At 42.3% G+C, this 23,154-nt stretch overlaps 1 protein-coding gene across 9 annotated transcripts in view; it reads left to right on the top strand.

Annotated features, from left to right (window-relative positions):
• RANBP10 (RAN binding protein 10) overlaps positions 1-23,154 on the top strand; it is a 93,156-nt gene that overhangs the window by 20,643 nt on the left and 49,359 nt on the right. For all 9 annotated transcript variants that reach the window (XR_003256586.1, XR_003256582.1, XR_003256585.1 and 6 more), the window contains exon 3: positions 2,827-2,879. Coding sequence is in view for 2 of the 9 variants with exons in the window: in XM_026085405.1 (XP_025941190.1) it covers positions 2,827-2,879 (53 nt within the window). In the remaining 7 variants the exon portion in view is untranslated. The remainder of the gene's footprint in view (positions 1-2,826; positions 2,880-23,154) is intronic.

Below are 23,154 nucleotides of genomic sequence, written 5' to 3'. Positions count from 1 at the left end.
AAGAGAGCTATGATTCCAGCAATAGGTTTTCCCTGTCAGAAGACAGCAATGTATCATTTTCCACTGAAGATAACCCTTAGAGGCCAGGGGCAAGCTAAAAGAGAACAGCAGCAGGAGAAGGGCATCATGACTTGCCTGGTAGGTGCAAAGTTGACATCTGAATATTGTAAGAAGTGCTGAGCATGAGCTGTGGTCCACGTGGTACTGAAAACATAGGGAAGAGCAGGAAAAAGGTTCTGTGTGCAAAACTTAAACTGTTAAATAGGCAGCTGAAAACCAGGACCTCTGCTGTAGCAGTTGCAGGGTTTTTTTTCCTCCCTTTGTACTTCCCACAGTACCAGAAAGAGAGGTGGGGAGGAACATTTTTAACATGTTTTTGAGGAAATAGACTGAGGAAGAGGGATTCAGATTCTCTGCGAGCTGGGATGCTTTTGAAATTGTGTGTGTTCAAAGAAGGGACTTGCTTCATTTAAAGCATTATAGAACTATGTTTCAAATGTTTAAAATCAGGAAGGTTGTATTACCAAGATGTGAAGTATCCAGGAAAGAGAAAGTTGGCTGTGATTGTAAAGATGTGATGCTATATATTAAAGAGATTTTGGAATCAAATCTGGTAAACATATGTCATATATCTCCATGGATTAAAATTCCTGTGTAAACAGGAAAAACAAAGTTTATTACCATTTCCAGCCTGCTTGATTGGGGTGGTGACAATGATTGAGACACAGAGGGAAGTCAGAGGGCCTCAAGGATGGGAAGCACGGTTGCTATAGGAGTTTTAACCCACATAGCTTGGGGAAATGTAATTTTGGGGCACAGTTCTGAAATAACAGTTTTAGACATGGTTAATGTTTTCTGGAGGAGGTAGTCAGCGAAGCCACAAGAGGAGAAATGATACTGTGAAAGAACAGTAGAACACTGGCTGTAGTGTATTTGGATTTAAATCTTTGCACGAAAAAGAACGCCCCCCCCCCCCCCCGTTAACTGTAGTTTTGCTGAATTTCAAAAAGAGGAGCAACCTAAAAATGTGGAATTTAGTTGAAAGCAAGCTAAACACCGCACCAGTTACTCTGGTTCTAGAGGATATAAAGAGAACTACGGACCAAGCAAGCTAAGAGAAACAGAACGAACAAAATGGGTATGTGCATATATATTGTGTAGTGTGGAAGAAGAGCCTTTGCAGAGAGAGGCCATGACTTACAGTCCTGTTGAATGCACATGTAAGTGAGATTTAGTCTGCTTGGATTTGCAAAAGCTATTTGACAAGGTCCATACTCAACAATTCTTAAGGGGGCTAAGGAAACTTGGGATAAAGAGAAGGTACTTGTGTGGTTAAATGATTGGTAAAAAGATTAGTTAACAGGTAGGAAACAGGGCAGAGAAATGAATGGCCCTGGGGTGTTGTGTCATGCCCCCTCTCCTCCTTGTGGCCAAAGCTGTTCACCGGTGGATTCCTGGAGGGATGTGTGATAAGCTTCTGCTGTTCACTACATTAATAAATGACCTGAAAGTGAAGTTAATAGTGAGATGATAACTTTTGCTGATGATACTAAGCTAACCAAGGCTGTAAAAACAAGGGCCAACTATGAAGAACTGTAGAATGATCTTATAGTACTGAGTGACTGGGCAATAAAATGGAGGATGCATTTCAGACTGGATAGCTGTAGAATGATTCATGTAGGGGCAGAATAAACAATGCCAACTTGATGCAAGAAATGGTCTCTGAGCTGCCTCTTGGATAGTAGGGGCAAGATCTCTGGGTTACGATTGATAGTTCCATGGAAAAATCACCTCAGTGCACATCCACAGTCAAAAAATAAATGGAATGCTAGAGATTAGAAGAGGAGGAATAGAGAACAAGATGGAGAACATTGTTATACTGTTGTCTACTGTAGTCATGGTATGCTAGTGGTGTGAATGCTGTTTGCAGTTTTGTTTTTCCCACACTTATCAAAAAAGATACAGAAGCACTATAAGTGTAGCAAGAATGGTTAGAAGTACGGATTGGCTTCCTTATGAGGAACAACTGAATAGACTAGGAGTATTCAACCTCAAGAAGAGACCATTGGGGAGTGGGACATGAATGAGGACTTCAAGATCCTGAGTGTCCTTGGGAAGGTTTACAGAGAACTGCTATTCCTGTCTCTTCTAATTCAGGAACTGCAAGTACTGAAGGAAATTGGCAACTGACAATAATGAAACTGGAACTCACTGCTGCAGGATATTGCCTGTTCAAAAAGTTTGCAAAGGTTCAGAAAGCAACTGATCGGATTAATGGAGGAAAAAATCTATTTGCATTATTAAATGCAAAAAGACCACCTTTTGCTTAGGAAATTCTATATAATATCTGTTGGAGAGTGAAAGAATGTTCTTGGGAAGTATAATTATGTGTTTGTGCCATCCTGTGCATCCATGGCTGGCAACTTCTGGAGACAATGTACAAGGCTATATGGACCTTTTTTCTCATGAGCGATATCTGTTTTGATGTATTTTGTTTACTCTTTTGTTAATCACCTATAGATACTTATGTTTTTCTGATATATGAAAACAGGCATTTAATTGCTGATTATTTTCAGGTCCTTTCTCTTTCCTTACCAATTATGAACTAAAGAACAGTTGTATTTGTAGAGCAGAAAGCTCTCAGTCACTAGGCCAGATTAACATTTTGTCTTTGATTCAAGAAAAAAATGCAATGGAAAATCTTTAGTGACTTCTGAGTTCTACATTGAATAGTTTCCATTTTTTTTCCACCTGTATTTCTGCTGCAGGAAATCTTGTGGCTTGGCCATTCTGTGCTTGACTGATATATTGTTTGTTTTCTTGAAGGTACATGGGAATAGGACTTTCTGCTCAAGGGGTCAACATGAACAGACTTCCTGGTAAGTTACTGTTAAGACTTGTTTCAGCTTCCAGTCTGTGTTAAATGCTCATTTGAAATAAAGATTTTAATTTGTACATCTGAATTAAAGAATGTTTGTTTTTATTAATAAAATGCCATGAGTATAAAGGTCTAACATCTGGGAGTTTCAGACTTGAGTATAATATTAAAATGAGTTATGCTAGTATTGTTAATGTAGCCATGATGATTTTAGCAGATAACAGAAATTAATATTAAGCAAACGGACAAAGGTTAAGACGATAATGAGCTTTCAGACATACAAACTTCTCGTGTCTGAAAAATAAGCAACAAAGCATTTTGACATTTAATATGTAATCCCATTTGACCAATTTATATGAAGGAATCTTAAAATGGCAGGAAAAGTGGCCTGTCATAGTCTCTCTCCTCTCTTCTTTCTTTCCTCCTCTGAAAACTGGAAATATGTGATAGAGTGGTATTTCCACTTAATGTGTTGCCTCCACTTTTGGAAATACTTGTTTGTAGCTTAACCTCTAAGTTGGTTAAGTAGCTTCTTTTTAAAAATAATTTGCAATCTTTCGTTATAATTTTTAGTTAATAAATTGGATAGTGTTAATTTGGGTCTAGATTTGTGTCACCATAGTGACTTCTATATCAGGAATTCTTTCTGGTGGGTTTAAAACTAGAAATTTTCTGCATTTGGTAGGAAGTTAAAGGTTCTTTAAATGCCTGAATGAGTGACAGCTGGTTCCCAGTGTTTTCTTTGTATTGAGACTGATTTACTTTTGGTGGAACTATTTTAAAGCTGAAATGTGTGTTCAAGCCATATTACACCTCTTGGTACCTCCAAAGGAGAATGTCCTGTGAAGGCCCTAACATAAGGGAAACCTTCAGTAGGAGCTGCAGTAAGATACTAGTGAATTCACTTCTCAGTCAGGATTTTGCTTTCTCTTCATTGGAAATTTGCATATTCAGAGAGTGGAACATGATCATTACAAAGACTTTTTATTTTTTTTTTCTTAAGACCTCCTATTGCAAAAGTCTTAACATGTGAGCCAAAATCCCTGACTATTCTGGTAGCAAAATATGTGATGCTACAGCTCTGCTATAGATGTGTTTCTGAAATTCTGTTGGTTTTGACATAACCAAAGAAGTTGTGGAATCTCCATCCTTGAAGGTGTTCTGGACTCAACTGGGCATGGTCCTGACCAACCTGATCTAATTAGACCTGCTTTGAGCAGGCATTGGACTAGATGACCTTTGGAGATCCCTTCCCTTCTTAGTTATTCTGTGATTCTATAATAGTCTGGTTTTAGGGGAACAGTTTCAGTGACACCCATATTTAAAGAATTTGTCTCTTACTGCGAACTATATTTGCTAATAATTTGCATCAGAACTAGTACATGTACACATCGGAGGGAAAGCTAGGGTTGCAAGTCTTTATCCACTCAGAACTAGATCGCAGAAGGAGAGGTACAGAGCACTGCCAGTTTTCTCGGGTGATACTTGGTTGCAAAAAGGTTTGGAATTCCTAGATCAGGATGATCCAGTGTCAGCAGCTGTAGAAGTCTCAGTTTTCAGACTCTTTTCTTCCATCCTCATCTACCCCCCTGCCTTGCATCCCCAATCCTCCCAACCAATTTGACAGGTTTGTACTCTGAAGAGGGTTGTGTGCATGTGTAAGTTGAAGCAGGAGTATAACCTCATCTGCTCTTCCCAGGGTCTAAGTGCCTGGCCATGTGGAAGAGGAGTTATCTGGCTATTAAGGAAGAATGTTCTGTCCAGAAAATTGCTCTCCAGGTTGTGCGAGGGAAAGATGGATGGGAGTGTCTTGTGTGTGGCCTGTAGACTGCTAGTTGGACTATGCTTATGCTAGAAGAATATAACACATTATATATATATATATATATATATATATACACACACACACACACATTTTTATATATATATATGTAATTCTGAGATTCTGTGGACATAATTAGCTCAATCTGACATGATCTGTGTAAAATGAACTTCATGGTTCTGTATTACAGATCAGTAATTGTCTTTCTGGCTTTTGGAGAATGGGTTTGATTTGGAGAATGATATGCTTAGAGACTTGACTTGGCTTTGTGTCTAGGTGTAATTTTAACTTTTTGTGACCTGAAATACTGTCAGGTTTGTCCTGTTAAAACCCATTCTAAGTCAGTTCTGCTTTAACAGATTATTTTTTGCTAGGTATCCTGGCAGGGCAGCATGTGACCACTACAAGTAATGCTTCAGGTGGCCAAAGCCTGATATGGAAGTTGGTCCCTTTCTCATTCGCACTCTCAGTGAGGATCTTTGGCATCCTCTCAGCCCTAATTCAAAGAAGAATCTTGTGGCTGGGTTCTGTTTCAAACTTTTTGTTTGTTTGTTTCCTGAGAACAAACACTCTGGCCATATCCAGTTTCAAGTCAAGTTTTCTGCTTTATGCCAAATTCATCTTGGCTTTAACCCAGCTCATTGCTGATGGGGTAAGTGTTGAGCTTTCTCTGAAAGCTGGAAGTGTGGATGGGGCAGCCTTAAGCATTTCCTTAAACTATCCATCTCTGCAATGGAAACAGGTACTGCTTTTAAAAGGAAAGTGTCCTGTCCCTGCTGTACTCAAAGGTTTCCTGTAAGCTGTGCTTTGAAACTCAGTCAGCAAGCCTGAAATTATTGTGGAATTTTTATTGAAGTGCTGATGTTTGTGACCCTGATGTATGTGTGTTTTTTTTGTTTTTTTGTTTTTTTTTAAAGACATTTATAATACTTAGTAATAAATGTCCTGCTTTAAACTAGTGGCTTTCATTGAAACGTCTGCTTACTTTTTTCCCCCAAATACAGCTTTTTTCATGTGTGCTCAGCATCTTGGTGTCTGAAGATGAAATTACATGTTACAGCTGAGCTGATCTAACTCACTGTCATCAAAGGAATGTAACTCTCCCTTCCCTACCCTCAAGCACAGCTGCACAGTTGCTCTTCTTTCCTTGTGCAAGCTCCTAGCTCTGGCACTTGTCATATCCTTTGCCAAGCCAGTCTAGCTTACAGACCTGGCAGGAACCTGATGGCTTTTCTACTGTGTTGAAGCTCTAGCAGGCTAGTTCTTTCACAGTTCATGAAACAAGGCATCCTGAGCATCACATCAGATAAGTCCATTTTTGGATCTAGCCCTCAGTCAGTGAGATTTTTCTGAGCCCAACTGAACAGGTCTCATCTAACCTTCAGAAAGTGGAGAAGAAAGGAGGTGTTCCCATCTTTAATATGTATGAGATGTGCATACTGGAGATGATTCTCCTCTGCACATCATGTTCTGCCTTGGTCCAAGTCCATTGTGCTGTTGCAAGATGACATTTCACTTGTTTTATCTCTCTGAGGTTAACCCAGCAGGAATGTGTAGCCATGCTGAGAAGGAAGGAGGACTGATTCTCTACAGTAGCAGTCAAGTCTTAATTCAGCCTAAGATGTTGTGAAACTGTACCCTTAGGCACCCCGCTACAGTTTCTGAAACAGCAGAGATAGGATCTGGCAAATCACTTTAGAGACTTTAAATACCCTCTGGTTAATAACTGACTTGCCTTGCTATGCAGCATTGCACATGTTAAAGGGAGTTCCAGTTTTCTTTCCCTAGTCATTGTTTGCTTTACAGAACTTTGTGTTTGATTATTTTTTACCTTGCTTTTAAAATTAAAAGGGATTGCTCGGCTTATTCACTGTTTGCCTGTTTCAGATGCCCTATTAGAAGAACAAGCTTTCAAATTCAAGAATGTTTTATAGCCTTGAATTAGTATGTAGTCAGATAAAACATTGGAATTTGTATACAGAAACCTACCACATATTGGGCTTTGGTTTGTGGGACTGTAATTCCTTAAACCAGATCACCAAGAACAGGAACAGTTTGTCCGACTGTCCTATGTCTTTGGTCAGCAAAGGGTCTTTGTGAATGATGTGTTTCTATAGACTTGTAGATTATGTAAAAAGGAGCACTGGGAATTGTATCTCCTTGATGAATTCACTGGGAATTAAATCTCTCTCCTCCAAGAAGGTGAGTGGGCACCAAGAAGGTGAGTGGGTTTTCCATTTTAGCTTTGTTTGCAGATGCCTTCCTTTCTTTTGCATTTCTCTCTTGTTGATAGGTAGCTGTTGGCGTTTCTGGGTAAGACTTTATTTCTTTTCAGCTTGTCTTGCAAGGTATCAGAGGGGATGCAACAGGAGAGCAAAGCTATTGAGGAATATGTTGTAGTCTTTTAACTTTACCTGAGGAAAGGGATATTGGTCTCCCCCCAGGGGTTTTTGCAAGCACTTTTCAGGCAGGTGTGCTTCCTCTGCAAGGGGACTGGAGAAGGGAGAGGCTGAACAGATGTTGGTATTGTAGGAACCTATGAGAAACTATGGGACCTGGGCCTGTTCAACCTGGAGAAGAAGCAGCTGAGGAGGGATCTAGTAGCAGTCTTCTACAATCTAAAGGGAGCTTACACAGAACCAGACTCTTCTCAGAAGTGCACAATGAAAGGAGGAGAGGCAATGACACAAGCTGAAATAAAGGGAATTGTGATGGGACATAAGGAAAGTATTATTCCTCATCAGGGTTGGGGGCAGGTTGCTAGAACGGCTGTGGAGTCTCCATCCTTAGACATTTTCAAACCTCAGTAGGACATAGCCATGAGCAACCTGATCAAACTTTAATGTTAGCTCTCTCTGAGGAAGAAGTTTTGCGACACACCTCCAGAGGTTCCTTCCAGCCAAATTATTTCTGTGATTGCCATGAGATCTCTCTAATTCAAATGTGTCTAAAGAACATCTTTTCTATTTTCTATTTCTATATACTGTGGGTCATAAAAACACTTTCTGTGACTCCAATGACAAACTAAGGGCCTGTGCAAAAGGATTTAGTCTTAATGGTAAATACAGTATTTATAAAAGATGGGACCTCAGAGAATCTTCTGATCTGAAGCTAGTTCAATTATACATCAGACCTGCCTGACAGGTGTGTGTCTAAGCCAGTCTTTTATTACTTTCCTGGCAACTTCTTCCAACACTGTCTTTGTGTTGGAAAGCTTTTCCTGATGACTAACCTAAATCTCCCTTATAGTTTAAGCGTATTATTCTCTAGCCACATGGAGATGGAGAATAATTAATTTCTTTCCTCTTTGTAGCTTTATACATGAAGACTTTTATCATTGCTTTGTGGTTTTCTCTCTAGACCAAACATCTCTGGCTCTTCACTCTGTCCCTATTTATCATATTTTCTTGATTTGTGACAACTCTTGTTGATCTTTTCAGAACTGTTGCCACTGGATGCATCACAGACACCAATATCTTACTCCCTATAGTAAAAGAAAAGATTAAAATTCAGAGCAAGTCCAGGAAGGGGCTCATCCCATGCTACAAAGAAGAGCAAAGAAAAATCCTTGCCAGGCTTTGACAATCTCTTAGGCTTAAGCAGAAAGTGGAGGGGAGAGGAGGTGGAATTTCCTGTGTTCAATTTGTGCCCATTTCCTGTTGTCCTGTCACTGGGCACCACTGAGAAGAGTCTGTGTCTTTCTTCTTTGTACCCTTCCAGTAGCTGTTTATATGTGTTGATAAGATTCCCCCCAATCAGTTTCCTCTCTAGGCTGAGGAATCCCAGTTTCTCAGCCTCTCTTAGATACTCCAGTCCTTTAATCCATCTTTGTTAGATAGATTTTTAACCAACTTTTACTACATGTATGTTGTGCAGGAATTACAAGAAATATCCGAATTTGTATGCCAGTTTGTGTACTATTCCCTTTTTTCTTCCCAACAATATCTGGTGTTTGGAGTTGGTGCTGAAGTATGGTACGTAGAATCTGTGTCCTGTTGCTCAGAGATTCATACAATTGTTATAACCTTGTTGAAAGTCAGCAAAATAAGAAGTCTTTCCTCTTGAATTCGAGGAGATTAGACTTCTGCTTTCCATGTAGTTCAGATGAAGTTTTTCTTCCACAGTGGATTTTCAAAAGTGCAGTCTCAAAGTTGCTAGCCTCTATGCCGAACTGGCAGTTACATTTGTGTATATAAAAAGAAAATGTGTGCAATTTATTTCTGTTGCCTCTTGGCTGCCATATACAGCAGCAGCCTAATCCACCGTCCCCATGTAGTCTTGTGCTCCACTCATGAGGTGTGTCTCCCATAATCAGGTTATCTTGTACGCAGCTGGATACGACTTGTTTAGGTGGGACACATTTTAAAACAGGAGTTTTCTGCTAAGAGCTGATATGGTGCAAGTCAGCATGGCATGGAGGAATTGGACAGATATCTTAGAACACTGCATGACACTCGCTGTTGAGAGCCACAGTAGCAGTGATGATCAAGTCCGCCCTTTGTGACTTGATCTCAAATGCAGTTAGACCTGACACTATCAGCTGTGTTCAAAGCTGGAGAGTAACAAAAACAACTCCTGAACCTCAGAATTGAAGTAAATAACCTTCTGAATTTAGGCTAAATTTAATCTCATGTTTTATTTGCAGCTATTTATGTGAAAATTAGGGTTGTGTAAAGTAAAAGTTATTCCCTTTTTCCCCATCAGGCCCACTTTAGTTCACACATTTGCTTGTACTGATTGCCTTGTCTGCAGTCAGAACAATTGCTGTCAGCTATTTGGTCAGGTCTTTAGGGAGCTGGGTTTTTTTTTCCTTTTAATTAGACTAACTTTTGGGCACACAGATTTCAGTTTTGAATGAGAGGCAGCAGAATGAAAGCAGAGCTTTGAGTAACCATACTTCATCAAATATTTGAGAAGGTGTTTAGACACATCATTCTAGTTGAACAGAAACATGGATCAGTGTTTCAGGGCAGTAATCCAGGATTTGGAAGACTAATCAAAGTGTTTCCACTGGCCATTAAATGCTCGGGAGTTAATGCAGATGAGTAAGAGGTGATTCTTATTAAATGTGGTCACCTAGTTCTTAGTTGGGGTAGTGGGTTACCTGGATACCCTGGAAAATGGAAACACATGGGTAATGTGGGAACTGCAGGGTGTTCTGAGAAGGATGATGCAGAGGCAGCGTGTTGCCTCTGTAAGTGTCCAGCTTGGATCTTCCTTGTTATATTCAGTTCAGCAGGGAGCTCACCGCCTGAGCTGGCTCTTGTCCAGGGCCAGGGGAATATGGCTGTCCTGCACTTTTTCATGGCCTGATTTGTTGAAGGTCTTACTAGCTCCAGTGCAGTGCAGATGCAAAGATCCAGCACAGGTTTAGTGCTATGCCCTTGTCTAATTAGCCCTTTTGAATTTAGAGCTGAGGGATAAACAGACTAAAGATGCTTTGTAGACGTTGGCTTGCCTTCAGCTTTGTTAGCTTTTTATTGTGTCGTAACTCCTACAGACATGGGTTGGCTCTTTGTAGAGACTTTGTCTGCAGTGTTTTCCCTGGTGTAACATGTTCCCAGAAGTGGGCATATGTTACAGGTACGTTTGATCCTTACTCTACATAGAGCTTTCTGTTATCCATCAGGTTGTATTAGTTTTGTGCCATGTGAAAATAAACTTTCCAAAGTTGAGTTGAGATGGCATAGAATAGTTGGGGTTGTGATGTGGTCTTTAGTAACATCCCGAAGTGTCCTCTCCATATATAGCACAGATTATGGACCAGCCAGATAATCTTAGGCACAGCTGAGAGGCCTTTTTTCAATCTCTTAACATTACCACGTGCTTTTTCTGGAAGATATATCTCCCAGTAATGCCTTGTGTATATATACATATATTTTTGTATTTTTCTTGCCTCGTTAAATACCTTTTTTAAGGTATGTTTTTAACAGTAGCCAGGTACAAGGCCCCTGGATTCTGTAATAAGCTCCAACATTGGCTTTGGCTGAATCTTTTAACTGCACTGCCTCAGTGTCTCTGTAAAATGGCTTTAGCCAGTTACCTTGCAAGCTTTTTCGGAAGGTATCTTAATATTTTATAAAAGTCTTCTTGCTCATCAGCTAAAAGTTGGCATAAAAATGCAAATGTGAGTTATTTAATATGATAATATTTGAGGCCTGTGTATATGATAAAGGCTGTTGTATCCATTTTTTGGTTTTTGCCCCTGTTGCTTAATAGATAAATGGAAAAACTCCTACTCTGGCATTTTCTTTTGTCTCTGCCCTACATTGTTTTCTGCGCCCCCCTAATATGGCGTGTCAGGGAATATAATAGATGTAATAGTACAGTGGCGACCCGATCATGCTAGACAGTTGTTGAACGTTGCCCTTTGTTGATAGAACCCACCTGTTTTGTAGTTGTGCTTTAATCATGTTGTGTTCTTTACAAACCTACAAATGGCTTGTAATATGGCTCAATCCCTTCTGCATAAAGACTGAATCATGTTCTGACTCTGGCAGAAGATTTTCAATATGTTGCAGTTCTCTGACACATCAAGCTTGTAAGTTAGGAGCACTTGCTGTCTTTAGTCATTTAAGGAAGTAGGATTTTATCTTGATTACTGCATTCTGTGGTGAGCTGCATGCTAAGTAATGATAATCAAATGGCTTCATTACCAAATTTCTGGGGCAGGTGGAACAGACCATTCTTGTTGATGTGGTTTTATTGCCCATACTGCAGCCATCCAGAGCCTTCTGGTTTTGTTTTTTCTCTTTATGAATCAGTGGGTGGTGTCATTTTGTCTAAATAAACGTTGACTGTGGTTTAATGTTGTTTTGAAGCCTACTTAATACTTAGTAGCAGTCAAACAGGAGGAGCTGTTGATCTCATCTAAAATCGCCATGTCAATCAGTATCATTAAAAGGAAATTTTGCAGTGTTACTTTATGCTGATAGACTTTGTGATGGATCAGGGAATGCTTATTAGCACTCACATTCTGCTGGATCTATCAAACTCCTGCAGGCCTTTTCACTTGTCTTTCTAACGCTCCTTTTGATCTTTGGGTCACTGTGTCTTTGTGTTGCTGCCTTCTATTAATGGAAGATAGATGTTGTGGTTTCATTTTCTTTCTTTGGATGTTTGCCACAGTTAGTCTTTCTGCCATGAGTATTTGGTCTGAGCCTTGTCTCTTTAGCAGTTGCAACTGAAAGTACTTTATAAAAAGTAAGGAATAATCTTTGAGCCAGGCCTGCAGCCAGGCCTACCAAGGCTCCTGAGTGTTCTTGAGCATAATCTGTTGTTGCTCCATAAGGTCCAAACTGGGCTTGGATGGAAGTGCTAGATCTGCTGGGAATGAGGGTGGGATGGAGGCCACTGTGCAGCACTCCCTCATTGGAAATGTGTGTAGTGGTGTGGTACACTGCACCATTACCTTGCACATGGTCCAGTGCAGTACTACAAGAACTGTGGGACCTGAACATGTCCAGTCTCTGCTTTGAGAAGTTTGTCCTCAGTAGCATGAAGTGGTTTTGTTTTCTGTATACACGTTGATCCCGCAGTGCAGCGCTTGGGCCTTTGCTGCATTTGAAGTCATTTTGCCACCTTGCAGAAGAAGTGGAAGCTGTTATGATAAAGAAGGTTCCTGGATAAAAAGTTAGGGTGTTACTAGTCAGGACATCTTAATTTCCTAGTGCTCTTAGATAAGTGGGTTTGAGGGATGGTGTTTTTTTTTTTTTTTTTTCCCCCCCCCCCCTAAACATTTTCTGGGCAGATGTCCAGGCCCTTGAGGTTCTGCCAGGAAGGTGCTGCAAAATGCTAAGCATGCTGCTCCCTGGTCCTATTGCTGTCCTGCAGCTGGTGTTGTGACTGTACCTCCTCCTATGTAAGCCTATTGACAGCTGTTCCAGACCAGGACCATGCCTCCCCTATTCCTGCCTCCCCAAATCTATAGCGTATATTGCTGGGGCCAGTGAGCATCAGTTTTTGTAGGCTGAGCTACACTAGTTGATTTGACTATGAAGCATGACTGGATTGAAAAAACAAGGCTATACCCTTGCTCTCACCCAAGCATCTGACTTCTGTGCAGCTTCATATGGTATGACAGAAAGGCTATAAAACTGAACTACAGCTAAGATGTTGCAGCATCCCCAGATGCTTCCTGGGGCAACAGGCATTTAGCTTCTAAAGCTGTAGGACCACATGGATGTGCTCAGCCTTCCCTTTGCTAGGGGCAAGAGTATGCTTTTACTGTCCTGGATTGACATACACCAAAGGCATGTTAAACCACTGGCAGGGCCAAGTACTCTGCAAGATGGTTGAGCTGTCAGTAGAGGGGCCTTCTGCCTCCTCTGTAATCAACTGTTTCTGCCCCACCTTTATTCTTATTTTCTTATCCTCTCAGACACCAGTCCCTATTGGGACTGCTTTGCCCAGGATACTGTAGAAGCAACTCTGAGCAGCAACATCCTGTTCTCAGCCATGCAAAAAAGACCCATAATGACCCTAGTGGATCTGTACAGAGGAGGTCCCTTTAGCACAAAGAAGTGGTACCTTATCTATCTAACAGTGGAAAGGACCAGATAAAGCTCTGTTACCCCACTCAGTCTTGGTACTCGCACGTTATCCCAGAGAGCATAGAAACAAACAGATACCACAGATGAGAATATGGTGTATGCATGGTGGTGAAAACTTGGAAGTTGAGAAGAATCCACATCATAGTCTGAGAGGCAAGTGTAGATTGTCTTGCGAAGGATGGAGTGTTCTTCAGAAGCCTTGGAGCAGGGCCAGTACTAGCTTACCCACCCTTAAATTTCGGTGGGGTTGCACACCAGGAGAAGTCTGAGGTTTTGAGAACACATGCAGTCAATATCAGGATACTGCAGGAGCCTTCTTCCCCACACGGTTTGCCTGTGGCAGTCCCTTTATATGTGCAATTTCCTGCTTCCTGCACCCTATTCATCTATTCAGCCTCTGCTTAATGTACCTTCTCCTCCACTGATGTCATGCTCTGCTGCTGCCAAAGCCCCTGAGTTGGTCAAGCAATGGCAGGCTGCACAGTGCAATGCATGGAAATCACCCTGCCTCCAGTCAGAATGTGGTCCAGCAGTGACTGTGGGCTCTGTAACTGGCTTCACCCTCAATATCTCATTCCCTTAAGTACTGTACAAGCAGTCTGTACACTGTTGGTATATCTGTTTCTGCTGTACTTTGGATTCAATAAATCCTATTAAAATTATTTTGGTTGGTTTATTTCAATGTGTTTGCGCAAGTTATTGTCCCTCTTCAGCTGGTGGTTGTACTTACTACTTGCCCTGGCAGCTGCAGGAAGCTAGACTTGCAGGTTGGAGGAATGGGAGGAGGAAGGCTGCAAGCAAATGCTGGACAAGAACAGGTGTGGGGAAAAAATGAAAAGTATTTCTTTGCCTGTCCTATATACAAAAGAGAAAAAACTAGGTACAGGCAAAATCTGGAGAGATGCCAACACTTTAAAGGTTCTCTGTAGAGCAGTCACCAGGGCCTATCCTGAAGAATGGGCCTCCAAACTCTGATGACTGAAGGTACCACAGTGATTCCCCTTGGACTTACTGATCCTGTACTGTGCCTGCCTCTTGGCCTCATCTTTCACAGATGTTACTCAGGATACAACAGGGAGACAATACCCCAATTTACAAATCACACTTGAGATTCTTTCTGAGGAACTTCCATCTCTGTGGCCAAACACCAACATCACTTGCCTCTTTAGAAGATGTTTCAGATTTTCCTGATTGGAGGTCAGGTTGCCAGTGAATTTATTTTGTGAAAAAAGGCCTTGCCCTTTGCAGCAGCTTGTGCACCAGGTACAGATTAACTTGAATGTATAGCCTAAGCCATAGTGGAATGTTTCTCCGTTGAAATGAACATAGGTAGGGAAGTCTCCATGTGTCAATGGTAAAGTCCCAACTTGGGTAAGTGTCTGCCATCTTTTTAACCCTGAGGAGTGGCAGAGCAGTCAGAGTCTGAGGTCTCAGCCTCTAACTTACTGGAGCAACCATCTTTTTCGAGCTTCCTCGGCCTTGCAAGTCTGTCCTTTGGCATGATAAATAAGAGGAGTGCTCAGCACAGATCTCCATGAATGTTGACTTCCCAGTTTTGCTGTGCCCACTGGTAATTCTAGCATGTTTGAACCATGATGCACTCTCACCAGTTTGCATTCTTTTCATGAACTCGCACTCTCTGCAGAAAGAGCAGCAGGACAGCAGAGGCATCAATAAAAGTGTTAATCTTGGCAATTTCCATCGAGGAGTCATCCTGAATTGCATTTCTTCTGTGTTGTATATGGCCTGATGCTACATGATTTCAGTGTTGAGCAGCAAATTTAGTTCCCAGTGTTCCTAGATGTGGTGTAGCAGTGATGCCAGTTTTACACGGTGCTTACTAGAAGATGTTCTGTGCATGTTACTGGCACTGCTTGAATGGAAAGTTTAAATGACATGCTATTTCCACAATGCTAAGATACAAATGGTGTCCCAGCCCAATAGTACTGCTTTCCAGTAGCTGCTTTTTGAGGCAGAGGCTGACCTCAGAAACGAAAGTTGGGCCCATCATAGGATCTGCCCAAAAAGTCAAGAGTAAAAGAGGGTTGGCATTGAGTGGACAATATATGACTGAATGGGGATGGATGTAGAGTAGTTTGTGATACTAGGTAGTACATTTCATCTAACCTCTATTCTAACAAAATATCAGCATCATGCAATCCTGCTTATTTAGCAGTGGGCATTTATGAGTTGATCCTATAACTGTCTAGAAGTAACTCAAATCTTTTTTGCTATGTGATTGGGCAGTGCACTATTCCAGCCTGTTTATCGAACAGCAGCAATGGAACTTGCTGTTATCCATTTTCTTAGTTCATGTTGGGATCAAGATAGTCTGTCAAGAGGACCAGTGTATCTGTTTTTTTTTTTTGCTGATGTTAGCAGGCCAAACAGAACTTCAGTTTGGTGCCGAGTGTTTAAAAATGTCTTTCTAAGCCTTAGGTATTTTTTCCTCTTTTCTTTCTTCCCACACTCTTGCTACTTATTGATTGCACAGTCTGAGCTACTCTTTTGTGTGTGTGTGTGACTATTAATAAATACTATTTTTTCTATACAGGTATTTTGGGTTTGGGTGTTGATGTGTTCAATTCAAAGTGATGGCATTTTAACCTCTTTCTGTTCGCTAGCTGCTGAGGTCTTCATACTGTTCCTACCTGCAGAGTAGTTCTGCCTGTATATTTGCAAGTTCTAAGTAAATTTGTCTTCAAAATGAGCCATGGTTGAAACAGGAGCCTTAGGAGGCCAGATGTTTAGATTCTGCTTTGACCACTGTCATATGCTAGATGGCCAAATTCTTTCTATTCTCTACCTTTCTCCTTCTCCCCTCTTTAAAATGATTTTATGCTTTTGAGGAGAAGATGGGGAAGAAAAAGGAGAGAATGAGAGAACTGTGCTTACTGAACTCTCCAACCTTCCAAACATACTAGCTCACTAGATTTTAACCTGTAGTCTATAGACCCTTGGCAGTCCGTGGTCTACTTTTTAGAAAAAAAATAAGTGTCTTCCTCTACCCTGTACAGTTGCCCCAATTTCTGAAATTTCTTAAGGAATCTGCATTTGCACTTGAGAATTTTTCAACCTTTTCAAGTATGCGTAGATCTGAAGTGTCTCCTGTTCTAGATGTCACCTATTAGCACAGGACTGAAATGGTTGTTATGTAAACCCCACAATCGTGTTGGAATGAGCTACCAGTCGGAAACTGTTCATGCATGGGTACTCCCAAGGTTTTCTTAGCAGTGGCTGCCCATATCTCACTAGATCAGGATGGACTGTGCTAGCCAAATCTGTCCAGATGGAGTCTTACATAAGCAATCTCAGCCTATAGATGCTTCTTTCTTTGTCTGAGAAACAGCTGATGTTTTGAAAAAGGAAGCAGTGTGTTATTTACCAGACAGCTATGACTTTGCGTAGAACATCTGTCCCATCTGTTTTCTGGTGCTCTGTAGAAGGCATGTGGTTCCAGAATAGCAAATCTTGGTTTTGACAATGATAGGCTGATGCTGATAGAAGAGTCTCTGATTTTGAATCCTACTGTAAAGGGTGGTGTTCTACACATGCAAGGTAAATCAACAGCGAGCTCTGGGAGTTAGCACAGATACTGCTGGGCAAAAGCCTGTCTGCTACATGTCAGGTAAGAATGCTGCTTCGGTTTGGTATCCCTTTGATATGTGAAACTTGAGGTGTTTTTTTATCAGGAAAATTAGACCATTCCATATGTTTTCTCTAGAAGGAACTGCTTCACAGAATAGCAACAGCTTGCTTATTCATTAACTTCTGCATGAACAGGGGTTGTGTTGTTTACTAGTGTTGGAATGAAAGGTTGTGAAAAAAACACATAAGTGATGCATGTGCCAAATGTAGATTTCTCCTGCTGAGAAGATAATTTCTTGCTCTTACACCTTCTGTCTCAAATTTGCACAAACTTTCCATTTCCCTTTGCCCAGCATGGCATTAAGCTGAACCTACACAAAAAAACTATATTAGTATAATTGCATCAACACAGGCATTTCACACAGAATCACAGAATGGCTGAGGTTGGAAGGGACCTCTGGAGATCATCTAGTCCAACCCCCCTGCTCAAGCAGGGTCACCTAGAGCACATTGCACAGGATCACGTCTAGGCAGGTTTTGAATATCTCCAGAGAAGGAGACTTCACAACCTCTCTGGGCAACCTCTTCCAGTCCTCTGTCACCCTCACAGTGAAGAAGTTTTTTCTCATGTTCAGATGGAACTGCCTGTGTTTCAGGTCGTGCCCGTTGCCTCTTGTCCTGTTGCTGGGCACCACTGAAAAGAGTCTGGCTCCATCCTCTTGACACCCTCCCTTCAGATATTTGTATGCATTAAGATGATCCCCTCTCGGCCTTCTCTTGTCCAGGCTAAACAGGCCCGGCTCTCTCAGTCTTTCCTCATAAGAGAGATGTTCCAGTCCCCTAATCATCTTCGTAGCCCTTCACTGGACTTGGTCCAGTAGTGCCACATCCCTCTTGTACTGGGGAGCCCAGAACTGGACACAGGACTCCAGATGTGGCCTCACCAGGGCTGAGGAGAGGGGGACAATCACCTCCCTCCACCTGCTGGCAACACTCTTCCTGATGCACCCCAGGATACCATTGGCCTTCTTGGCCACAAGGGCACCTTGCTGCCTCATGCTGAACTTGGTGTCCACCAGCACTCCCAGGTCCTTCTCTGCAGAGCTGCTTTCCAGCAGGTCAACCCCCAACCTGTACTGGTGCATGGGGTTATTCCTCCCTAGGTGCAGGACCTTGCACTCGCCTTTGTTGAACTTCATGAGGTTCCTCTCCGCCCACCTCTCCAGCCTGTCCAGGTCTCTCTGAATGGCAGCACAGCCTCTGGTGTATTGGCCACTCCTCCCAGTTTTGTCTCATCAGCAAACTTGCTGAGGGTGCACTCTGTGCCTTCATCCAGGTCATTGATGAAGAAGTTGAACAAGATTGGGCCCAGTACTGACCCCTGGGGGACACCACTAGCTACAGGCCTCCAACTAGACTCTGTGCCGCTGATCACAACCCTCTGAGCTCTGCCATTCAGCCASTTCTCAATCCACCTCMCTGTCCACTCATCTAACCCACACTCCCTGAGCTTGTCTATGAGGATGTTATGGGAGACAGTGTCAAAAGCCTTGCTGAAGTCAAGGTAGACAACATCCACTGCTCTCCCCTTGTCTACCCAGGCAGTCATTCCATCAGAGAAGGCTATCAGATTGGTTCAGCATGATTTCCCCTTGGTGAAGCCATGCTGACTACTCCTGATCACCTTCTTGTCCTCCACATGCTTGGAGATGGCCTCCAGGATGAGCTGCTGCATCACCTTTGCAGGGATGGAGGTGAGGCTGACTGGCCTGTAGTTCCCTGGGTCCTCCTTCTTGCCCTTCTTGAAGACTGGGGTGACATTGGCTTTCTTCTGGTCTTCAGGCGCCTCTCCTGTTCTCCATGACCTTTCAAAGATGATGGAGAGTGGCCTAGCAATAACATCTGCCAGATCCCTCAGCACTCATGGGTGCATCCCATCAGGGCCCATGGATTTGTGCGTGTCAAGTTTGCCTAAATGATCTCTAACCCGATCCTCCTCGTCCAAGGGAAAGTCTTCCTTTCTCCAGATTTTCTCTCTTGTCTCCAAGGTCTGGGATTCCTGAGGGCTGTCCTGAGCAGTAAAGACTGAAGCAAAGAAGGCATTCAGTAACTCTGCCTTCTCTGCATCCTTCGTCACCAGGGCACCCACCCCATTCAGCAGTGGGCCCACATTTTCCCTAGTCTTCCTTTTGCCACTGATGTATTTGAAGAAGCCCTTCTTGTTGTCCTTGACATCCCTTGCCAGATTTAATTCCAAACGGGCCTTAGCCTTCCTCGTCGCATCTCTGCATACTCTGACAACGTGCCTATAGTCCTCCCAAGTGGCCTGTCCCCCTTTCCACTTTCTGTAGACTTCCTTCTTCTGGTTGAGTTTTGCCAGGAGCTCCTTGCTCATCCATGCAGGTCTCCTGCCCCCTTTGCTTGACTTCCTACTCATAGGGATGCACCGCTCTTGAGCTTGGAGGAAGTGATGCTTGAAGATTAACCAGCTCTCTTGAATGCCCCTTCCTTCTAGGGCCCTAACCCATGGGATTCCTCCAAGTAGGTCCCTGAAGAGGCCAAAGTTTGCTCTCCTGAAGTCCAGGGTTGCAATCCTACTTAGTGCCCTGCTGCCTCCCCGCAGGATCCTGAACTCCACCATCTCATGGTCACTGCAGCCAAGGCAGCCCCCGACCTTCACATCTTCCACCAGTCCCTTCTTTGTTTGTTAGTACGAGGTCCAGCAGCACACCTCTCCTTGTTGGCTCCTCCACCACCTGTGTCAAGAAGTTGTCACCAATGCTCTGCAGGAACCTCCAGGACTGTTTGTGCCTAGCTGTGCTGTCTTTCCTGCAGATATCAGGGTGGTTGAAGTCCCCCATGAGAACCAGGGCCTGTGATCGTGAGGCTACTTCCAGCTGTCTGCACAAGGCCTCACTGACTTCCTCTTCCTGATCAGGTGGCCTGTAGTAAACACCCACAACAGTGTTACCCATGCTGGCCTGCCCTTTAATCCTTACCCATAAGCTCTCAGCTTGCTCTTCATCCACCCCTAGGCAGAGCTCAATACATTCCAGTTGCTCTCTCACATAAAGAGCAACTCCACCACCTCGCTTTCCTGGCCTGTCTTTCCTAAAAAGCACATAGCCATCCATGACAGCATTCCAGTCATGTGAGCTATCCCACCATGTCTGTGTAATTGCAATGAGATTGTGGCCCTGCGACCGCACACAGATTTCTAGTTCTTCCTGTTTATTCCCCATGCTGTGTGCATTGGTGTACAGGCACTTCAGAGAGGTGATCAAGCATGCAGGTTTCCCAGGAGGGGTACAAGAGGATCCTCCATAGCCATGTCCCGTGCGCACTTCCCTGGCTGCATGCACCTGCTGGAGGCATCCCAACTTGAACCGTGTTTTGCCAACTACCCTGTCACTATAAACTCTCCCCTTCCCCCATCTTTCCTAGTTTAAAGCCCTCCTTACCAGGTTGGCCAGCCTGTTGGCAAAGACACACGTGCCCCGCTTAGTGAGGCATCCTTTGGACATTTGCATCCTTTTGACTGTGAAAGTACCATGAACTTTATCCAGGCAACTTCCAGTTGCCTGGATAGTAACTAACAGCCTTTCAAAGGCATGAAGTGGCTAAATTCAAAACTGCCAGCCAGAAATTATGCCAACTTTAAGTACTTGATCATAATTTTACAACTGAATAACCACTATGCAATTTTTGTTGTGATGCAGTTCGATTCAACACCCTCTCTAGAGCATGAAAAGTCAATGAGGGTAAAGGTTGCCTCCAGTTCAAAACAGGAAATTATGTACAATAGAGAAAGTGATTTAAAAAGGAACTAAAAGCGACATCGGAGGGAATTAAATCCTTACAGGCAACTTAAAGATCCCACACTGAAAGCATAACGCAAGTGTATGTCATATATCAAAAAAGACATGAGAAAGGGCAAAAGAATGCCATTGTGGCTGAACAAGTGGAGTAAAGATGTGTATTTAAAATAAGAAGCCATCCATCAAAAAGCTGAAGTGATGTCCTAATGCAGAAAGTAGAAAGGGTCATGAACTCTATCAGGTTGGATGTAAAATTGCAGTAAAGCTGGTGAAGAAAGACTTTGAAGAACACCTAACAGAAGCTATTGAAAATGCTAATATCTGTTTTCAAGCAAATCAGGAGCTGGGGGCCTGCCAGAAAGTTTGTAGGGCCTGTAGAGTCTGTTGAGGATACTGAGCTACTGAAGGTAGCAAAGTGAAAGATGTTGGAGAGGAACTATGGGAATGATCTTCCAAAGGTGAGTGAGCAGGCAGTGAGATGACAGATGAGATTCAGCACAGATGAAAGGAGATCAGTGCATGTGGGTGGAATGCGTTGTAACTTTACAGATAGACTGATGATGGGTTTTGAACCGACTATGACCCGTCAAGAGTGAGATCTTTGGGTTATAATAGCTTCATGAAAACATCAGTTTGGTGGTAGAAAGAATGATAAGGGGGAAAATGCTAGGATGAACGGCAGAGGTCTAGGGAAAAGAACAGAGAACAACTGTAGCCTCCTTCCTTTGTGGTGCACCTTCATCTCCAATCTCAAACGCAATGCGTTAAATCTGGAAAAGGTTCAGAAAAGATCAGAAACACAGGAACAGCTAAATAAGCCAGTACTCATCTGTCTGGGAAAAGGTTCATTATGGAGGATTTTATAGAGGTCTTTATAGCTATGTATGTTTTGGAGAGAGTTAACACATAGTTTGCCAACTTCTCCAGTGCAAGAACTAGAGGATATCAAATAAAAATAGTAAGAGAGAGGTTTTTCACACAGTTTGCAATTAAGCTGAGAAGGTCCTTGTTGCAAGATACTGTGGATGGTGAGTGTTCATGTATGCTCAAGGGAGGATGGGAGAATTTCATGGAAAGAAAATCTTTTGGGGGTTACAAAATACATCAAATCTCCATCTGGGTTAGTGTATCTGTATGCTGCAGGTGGTTGGAAAGTGGTAACGGTATTCAGGAAGATCATGATATATGCACATCCTATTCTTATGCTTTCTTGTAGGCATCTCCTGGTTGAACAAGATACTTGTCTAGATTGACCCTGTATCTGGTCCGGTATGGCAACTCTTTAAGAACACGCAGATGAAATCTCATCTCTGCCTTCCGGGTCTTAGTAGCTTCTGGAAGTAGTTCAGTAAAGGTGGTAGAAAGGTTAAACAGTCCAGGAAATCTGCATACTTAGGTTTGGGGGAGGCATTTGGGAAGTTTGATTCAGCCCATATTAAAACAGTACTGGCTTTTGTAAAGGAAAGCTATTGAGGAACTGGAAGTGTGAGTAATGTAGTTCGAATCAACGAAAAGGTTGTAATAACATAGACCTGTTACTAGGTGGCGATAGTAAGTTATTAATGATGCAGAAAAGTTTGTGTTGAACAAGTATTTTTTCCTTTTGAGAAGTACAAGGATGTATTTGTAAAATGCATGTGTTGAGCTATTCCCTCTGGTAATCAGAGATGATGCCAAACAACTTCTGATAGAGATACGTCATTTAAATCAACAGGCCCAGATAACTTTCACCTAGAAGTATCAGAAATGCTGGTTGTTACTTTTGGTTTGGAATACTGGGAAATTCCAGAAGACTGGCTGAAGTTTGCCAGTGCTGGAATGATGTGTATGTCATTACCCTGACATTTATCCTGGGCAGAATTTCAGAAATACTGATACATTATTTCCTTAATAAATAACTAAAGGTTAGGCATATAATTAATGTCACTCAGCTTGTGTTTATGGAAAGTACAGTAAGTTCTCTTGAACAAACCTGGCTTGTTTTTTTAAGATGACCGTGGTGATTTGATAAAGCTGATGACATAGATTTAATTCACTTAGCATTGTGTCAGGAACCAGATTCAGCACTACACAACATTTGAGTTGGTAAAATTAACTCTGTATATCATTAGTAAAGTGCTGGATGAGTGAAATTTCCTTAACTGATAGTATCAGTTGTTGTCAGTGGAGAAATCTTCTTCAGATCAAGCTGTTCCCGGGTGCTGTTGCAGTACATACCATGCCTGATGCTGTCCTCAGATCCGTTGTTCAGTAACTTCTCACTGGAATTTATCTACCTTTGGTGGTACAGTAGGTAGTGATTTTATGAAACACAACTGTGCAGGAGCAGGAGGAGTTTTAATTATTCAGTGTAGTGATTTGTTGGTAATGGAGCAACAAAGTCTCTTTTATTTAAAAATTGTAGTGTCTTCACTGGCAAAAATGTATTGCAAAATTGTTCTCACAATTGGGCACCCTGTTGCATTTCTCATGTTAGCCTGACCTCATGGGTATACA

Source organism: Apteryx rowi, unplaced genomic scaffold (assembly GCF_003343035.1).
Source record: "Apteryx rowi isolate R43461 unplaced genomic scaffold, aptRow1 scaffold_668, whole genome shotgun sequence".
NCBI lineage: Eukaryota > Metazoa > Chordata > Aves > Apterygiformes > Apterygidae > Apteryx > Apteryx rowi.
Note: the sequence above shows the minus strand (reverse complement) of the source record. Positions and strands in the feature narration are given on the sequence as shown.